The 7,496-nt window shown below is 35.3% G+C and overlaps 1 protein-coding gene across 1 annotated transcript; it reads right to left on the reverse strand.

The window, feature by feature from the left end:
* Positions 1-48: 48 nt before the first annotated feature.
* On the reverse strand, positions 49-7,210 carry LOC127441889 (crystallin J1A-like). The gene is made up of 10 exons (XM_051699435.1): positions 7,103-7,210; positions 6,855-6,921; positions 6,398-6,574; positions 6,172-6,270; positions 3,738-3,830; positions 3,305-3,461; positions 2,955-3,070; positions 1,997-2,074; positions 1,730-1,869; positions 49-1,496 (listed from the first exon to the last, which is right to left on the reverse strand). The coding sequence occupies exons 2-10, from the start codon at positions 6,919-6,921 to the stop codon at positions 1,395-1,397; spliced, it is 1,029 nt and encodes a 342-aa protein (XP_051555395.1). The 5' UTR covers positions 7,103-7,210; the 3' UTR covers positions 49-1,394.
* Between the last annotated feature and the right edge of the window lie 286 nt (positions 7,211-7,496).

Raw genomic sequence — 7,496 nt, forward strand, 5'->3', positions numbered from 1 at the left:
TTACAATATATTTTCAAGACAACTAGAAAATAATACAATACAATAAAATATATGTTGATGTTTTATTTTTCATATAACAAAGAGATAATGCCACAAATTAGGACAAATCTAGAACAGGATTAATTATTTTCACACTGAAATTTTATGAGATGCAACTGGCTGTCAAACACACACTGAGCCACACATAACACACAATCTACATATAAGTATTTTATCAGGCACTTATTGAGTCTAAATAGATGTACAATTCACATATTTTCCATAGTAGGCCTAAACCCAAATGACAATAGTCATATCATACTGTCCATGTTGTATCTTCATCAAATACTCTCAAATGTAAATCAAATAAATTACTGAAACAACTGCGCAAACTTGAGGAAGAAATAGCATATATAATATTTATGTATCCACACATATGGAATACTGATAATTCATCATTGTCACACAGAAAATCAATGTGATATAGTATTTATTTATATGAATAGATTACTAATTTATATTTTAATAAACAAATAAATAGATATCCTGTTATAGTAAACTTATATATTAATGAAATAATCATAAAAATATTATTTATGGAAGTGCAAAAAACAAACAAAACAAAAACAAAAAACAACTATTACATATCTAGTGACCTAATGACCCTATGCATTTTTGGTTCTTAAGCCATTATATATATAATATATATATATATATATATATATATATTGGAATTTTACATACACACACACACACACACTATTTATAACAGAAAGATTGAGGAATTAAAAGAGGTGTTGGCACAACTCTAAAAGAAACTGATGAGGTACAGGGGGTGGAACGAGGGTCCCGGGTCACTTAAGACCCGAGGTATGCGTTTAAGGGTTAAATTGATAGTCATCAAGTATTAAGGGTTAACAGATACTGAAATAAGTCAAATGAACATGTTATACAATAAATGTGGTCATATTACACAAAGAAATAACAACTGTCTTCCTGACCTACAGACATTATCCCCTATATTAAATTGTGTCTGTGTTTACATTTTTAAAAATGGTTAAAGGTATTGTATGCATCTGTGTTTCCTATAAACAATTGCATGTTTGGTGTAATGAGATCAGTTTTCCTAATGTCCACTAGATGACGCCAACATTCAAAACAGGTACTCTATCTATTGAGTAGTAGAGCAAACTGTGTTCTCAGTTAAACAGTTGTGTAATGCCACAATGTATGTTATTTTCAGCATGCCATGCTGTGATTTAACAGAGCAAAGGTATCAAGTTCTAACCTTACATTGTTTCGAGCTAAAACTTTCATGAACTGTCTTATCAAATCACAACAGCAATGGAAGATGAGACAAAAATCAAGAAAACATGTATGATTTTATATTTGTCCACTAGTTTGCTTTGAAAAGTTTAGGCATGCTGGAGACAAGCAACTTTCTTTGCAAGATCTAGCAAAGTGTTGTATCGCAGAGTCTTGCTTTTCCATGAACTTGGGATTCCTTCAAGTCCAATCTAAGAACATATGTTCACAGTATTAGATATTTACAGCCATTACATAACAGCTGCAGAGTCATTCTGTCATGTATGACATAACCATCAGATGAATGATTGGGATAGATTGCTCAGACAAATGTTCAACATCAGACAACAGCATCAACAAAAAGAGTTTGACCTTGTAGTAACACAGACTGTATAGGACAGATGTGCTCAAACTGATCACAAGGTAATTTTGTCTATTGCATTACCTGAGCCCCAATGCAGGCCCCAATGAAGGAGCTCCTGCTACAGGTGCATCCCCCACAGCTCATGGTGTCCCGGATAGACTGCTCATACCCACTGGCTGTCAAAACCCCATGCAATGCTGCCTGGAATGCACCGGGCAAACCTGATCGACATGATATAACTGCTGAGACAACAGTTCTCGAAAAATAACATCAGCGAAACATACATGATCCTATAATGTGTGGGTCAGATCAAAGAGCTAAAAGAATAATACTTGCTGAAGCACTAACCTCAGGTGTTTGGGAACACAGTAGGAATGAGCTCTTTGGGTTTCTTGTTCAGATTCTCCTTTACTTGATGAATGTGCCCTAAATTAGAAAATGCATAGGACAAAAATACGATAATGTCTTTTTTTCCTGACATTGTGATACATGCAGTTCGACATGAATCCCAGATGATAAAGACAACATGATCCAGAACTAAACTGTAGACTGAGTCAGGGGTGATATATCCTCACCAATCATACTATTGGCAACAATAGCTGGGTTTCCATACACTTATTTTTATGCCCATTTTGGGATATCGCATAAAAACGGCTGGATGGAAACACCAAGATGCAAATTAAATCTACAATGTGCATTAAAAAAAACGTATACGCTCGCTTAAGGTAGATACATTTTTTATTCGATAAGAAGAAATGTGCATAAACTAGGATGGAACACATTTACCAAATAAACTCTTATTGAATTATAAGAAATGCAAGATGCGCATCAAAAAAGTCATGTGACTGAATAACTAGTTCATAATTGGAATAACCAGCAGACCAGTCATCACATCTGAAATGTAAATCCAAAGCCTGCAAAGAGTTTGCAGAGCAAATAAGTCGAATATAAGCGTTAACTGTGTCGAAGAGCAGGTTTATTGACATTTTTGAAAAATATATTATAGATCATCACGGCAAAGACATAAGGAAGAGGGAACGCATACAAATAGTGCACCCAGAACTGTGTGACACGCTGTCGATCCCAGATATGAGAGAAGTCTTTCTAGAGTGTTTTGTCTGCGTCCTTTAAACCGCAAGTTTTTTCTTTTTTTATAAAAGTGGTTAAAATTTTTCCAGATGTGGCAATTTTGTTCTTTTGAACACAATGTATGGAAATGCTGCTTTTATTGCACATTGTTTGGTTTTTTGCATGAATTAAATTCGACACTTGGATGTAAACATAGCTATTGTCAAGTAGCTCATACCAGCTACAGCTTTGTCCAGCTCCTGAGGGTTTTTTCTATTCGGGTCACTGAGCTGTTTCAGCACTGCATCCAGCGCTTTAGGATCAGGACCATTCAGGATGAAATGCTCCAAGAACCTGAAGAAAGAGCAACTTTTAGCACCTGAATTTCCCTTATGGAGTGAAACATTTTAATAAACTGTTCTCAGTCCAGCCATCATTTACACACACATTTGAAATTGCCACCAACAAGTATCATATTGAAAACCAACTAAAATGGCCTAGTTTCTGAAGCAAACAATATACAGAGTAGCTGTTGTGCTGCACGTGTACGTCTGTCAAATTTATTGTTGTCAATCAGACACTACTTACCTAGCAGCAGCAAGAGTTACTGCCACACACATGTCGTTGTTCTGAGTGACACGGATGGCTTCCTCAACTCTCTCCAACATCTCTGGCTTTCCACCATAACATGCTACAATGGGAGCCAGCTTTGAAACACCATCAATTTGATTATCAGTTTCACAACCTGGAAAGAAGCACAATGCAGATTTATTGTAGTTTCACTCTCTCTCTTAAATTACAAAAAATGACAAAAAATATTAATATAATTTGAAAACACATTAAGGACAAATCTCAAAACAGATTTCAAAAAGGTTTTAAAACTAATTAGTATTCAATAACAAAATGGCTATGTAAAAAAAAAAAAAAAATTAGGATTCAGACTACACATGATAGTTAGGAAAGAGTAATCTCACTCTCTCTTTCTCTGCAATAGAAGTGACCATGTCCAAAAGGACAGTACCTGTCTCTGCATTGCCAGCATCCACATTTTTAATAAAGCTCTTAAGGCTTGCCTGTCTCCAGGGTCCCTCAATGGGTAGTTGAGGCCTGGGAGCTTGAGAAAAACAAATGTCATGAATAATTCAGGAAAATTCATATTTGAAAACAAAGACACCATCTGTCCAGAGTTCCACCAGAGATGTGCAGGTTTGGTTTAATGTCCAATTAATTTTTTCTTTTTACACATTTTAATAGGAAAGGTTGTCTTCGTGTATACAAATACATACAACATGAAATATATGTTTAAAGAGAAACTAATGAAAACCTTGCTGAAAACAAAAAAAAAAAAATGTTTCAACTGATTTGCTGGTCTCACATTCTGGTTAGGCTGGACTGCTGGCTAGGGATGGGTGATACCACTTAATTTCTTTTTGATCAGATACAAATCAAGGCCAATATCGCCAATACCAATACCGATATATCTATAATTTTTTTTTTTTTTTTTATCTGTGCAAATTCTTGTGATTCTAAAGGAATCATTTTAAAGGAATATTCTGGGTTCAATATAAATTAAGCTCAATCAACAGCATTTGTGGTATTATACAGATTACCAAAAAAAAAAAAAAAAAAAAATTTGTTTACCTGTCCCTTCTTTTCTTTAAAAAATAAATAAATATGGGTTCCAGTGGGGGTCTGGCTAGCTCAGTGAGTACTGACGCTGACTACCACCCCTGGAGTCGCGAGTTCGAATCCAGGGTGTGCTGAGTGACTCCAGCCAGGTCTCCTAAGAAACCAAATCGGCCTGGTTGCTAGGGAGGGTGGAGTCACATGGTATAACCTGCTTGTGGTCGCGATTAAGTGGTTCTAGTTCTCAGTGGGGTGCGTGGTAAATTGTGCGTGGATCGCGGAGAATAGCATGAGCCTCCACGTGCTATGAGTCTCCGCGGTGTCATGCACAACGAGCCATGTGATAAGATGCGCGGATTGACTGTCTCAGAAGCGGAGGATTCTGAGATTTGTCCTCCGTCACCTGGATTGAGGTGAGTAACTGCGCCACCATGAGGACCTACTAAGTAGTGGGAATTGGGCATTACAAATTGGGAGAAAAGAGGATAAAATTAAAAACATTTATAAAAAAAAAAATATCTGGGTTCCAGTGAGGTACGTACAATGGAAGTGAATGGGGCCAATCCGTAAATGTTAAAATACTCACTATTTCAAAAGTATAGCCACAAGACATAAACAATACTGTATGCATGTTAACATGATTTTAGTGTGATAAAATTGCTTGCTAACCTTTTCTGTGTAAAGTTAGAAAACTTTTCAACCTCATTGCCATGACGATGTTATATCAACAAACCCTAAAATGACTGTAAAAACGATGATTTAAACAACTTAACAGATCAAATATAACATGATTTTATCTGAAGAATGAATGTAAGTGCTTTTATTAAATTATAAGCTTCACATTTCTGCCTTTAAACCCTCCAAAAATTGGCCCCTTTCACTTCCACTATAAGTGCCTCACTGTAACCTCGATTTTTGCTTTTTTTAAAAGAAAAGGATGGCCGAGTTGAAATTATTTTTTTGTGGTAATCAACATTATGCCACAAATGCTGTCGATTGAGCTAAACCTGTATTGAACCCAGAATATTCCTTTAAAGATTATTTTTTAAATCCAGATTTATTTATTTTTTACATTTATAGGCCTAAAATTTAAAATTATTAAACTTCTGATTTGTTTAACCTTACGAAAATTACTTATGGTTTATTATAGAAAAGTGACAGTAACCATAGTTGTAGTAAAACCATAGTAACCACAAAATTAACCATGATTACTACAATATTATTATATAAAAACATGATTAATTTTTATAAGGGTATCATTTATTAACAATAGTTACAGAAAACATTATCAGTGTTTGAACAACTTTAAACAGACTTACAAACAAACCCATCACAATAATTGGCAGATTTAGATTTGTCCTTATTCAGTGTGAATTAACTTTAGATGATGTTTGTTTTTCTGTCATTACCTCAGCAAAGCACTGCTCCCTCTTATTGTACAAGCACTGAAAATCTCGAGCGCTGTATGTGACTACTTGCGTATTTCAGCAGTTCTTATAGTTATATAAAATAGTTCCTCTCCTAAGCAACCATGCTAATATTAGATACTTCTTTTTCAGTTTGAAGCTTGTGATATGCATTCATAATGGTAACTAAAAATAATATCACTAGTTTAAAAACAAAACTTTAGAATCAATATTGTTTTGTGAGGATCGATATTCTTGATACAACATCAGAATCGGAAGAGTCGATTCTTTAGGATCGACCTGCCCATCCCAACTATTGGCTGGTTTAAGCTGTTTCTTTCTTTCTTTCTTTCTTTCTTTTTCTGTTTTTGCAGGGAATGTAAACAAAGATTAAAACTTCCTGGTCCAAAGGATTTAGTTTACCTCCTTTGTCTCGGTAAGGATCATTGACTGGTGTGTCATACTCAGATCCAGGCCCAAAGAACTTGTAGGTACGCTGCTTCAAATCTTCCACATTCAGACCTGTTCAAACAAACAAACAATTGAATGATCACTGCCCCAGTACTTTAACTACATTCTGGGGAAATAATGGAGGCATGAGACATCATCACATTCAGGCCTAATTACTAATTTCACAAACATTAAGTACCTCCATTCTCAGACAGGGATTCCAAAAGCACAAATGCTTGATCTCCATAGCAGCTCTGCTGTCCAGTGTTCCTCCTGTAGAACGGGTTGGCAGAATCTGGACGAAACTCTGGCTGAGGAGTTTCAGAGAGTAACACGCTCAGCTTCTGCAAGTCATAGACCCAATGGAGTGGTTGTGCTGTATTAAAGAAAACACATGAAGAAATATCGCAACATTATATATTAAATTATAGGGTAATATCCATATTTTGCTCATTACATAATAATTACTTATTACAGTAATGACACTAACAATGTGAGACTACTCATCTCCACACAATAATTACCCGTTACACATGTTCATTAATATTACTCTTATTAATAATCTTATGTAAATACACAGTAATGTGAATTGAAACTGTGTGAACAATAATACATTGTGACTGTTTTCTCCAACTCTTACTGGAACTAATGCAAACCTGCAGCATCGGCAACAGCTGAACCAATGATTGCTCCAATCGCCCTGTCAGCCTGGGCAAAGGCCATCTGTGACACCAAGATAAAAACATGTCTTCAACGCAAAAGAAATACTGAATCTAACAACAACTGTACATGCACACTTTAGCTTAGAATATATACAGTGCAGTGTCATTTGTAATTTATAGCTCCGTGCATGACTGAAACTTTTACTAATAGTTAATATCGTTCAAAACGAGGGTTTTCTCACCTTGAATCCTAAAATTCTTCAGACGGAGTCTTGTTTACAAAGTTACACAATGGAAGCGCTTGTGTAATGGAGCTTGAATTTCCTTGCTGCTGATTGGACAGAAGTAAGCACGTGACAACACGACGCGACTCTGCGCATGCAACTTCGGATGTTTTGTTTATAATGTGTTGACTGCAAATCATAATCACTCTCACTATATTTGCGTATTTAAATTTCATTCATTGCCTTTCACAAATTATTTGTACGCAAGGACCATGTAAATGTCTTACTAGTTTGATTTACCCTAAAAATACTCTGACCTAACTTGTCACCAGAACATTTCTCATTTGCATAATTATTTAATTCATTCATTCATCAAATCACACATGATACGTTTTAAGTTTTAAAGAATTTT

The sequence above is a fragment of the Myxocyprinus asiaticus genome, chromosome 6 (genome assembly GCF_019703515.2).
Source record: "Myxocyprinus asiaticus isolate MX2 ecotype Aquarium Trade chromosome 6, UBuf_Myxa_2, whole genome shotgun sequence".
In the NCBI taxonomy this organism is placed as follows: domain Eukaryota; kingdom Metazoa; phylum Chordata; class Actinopteri; order Cypriniformes; family Catostomidae; genus Myxocyprinus; species Myxocyprinus asiaticus.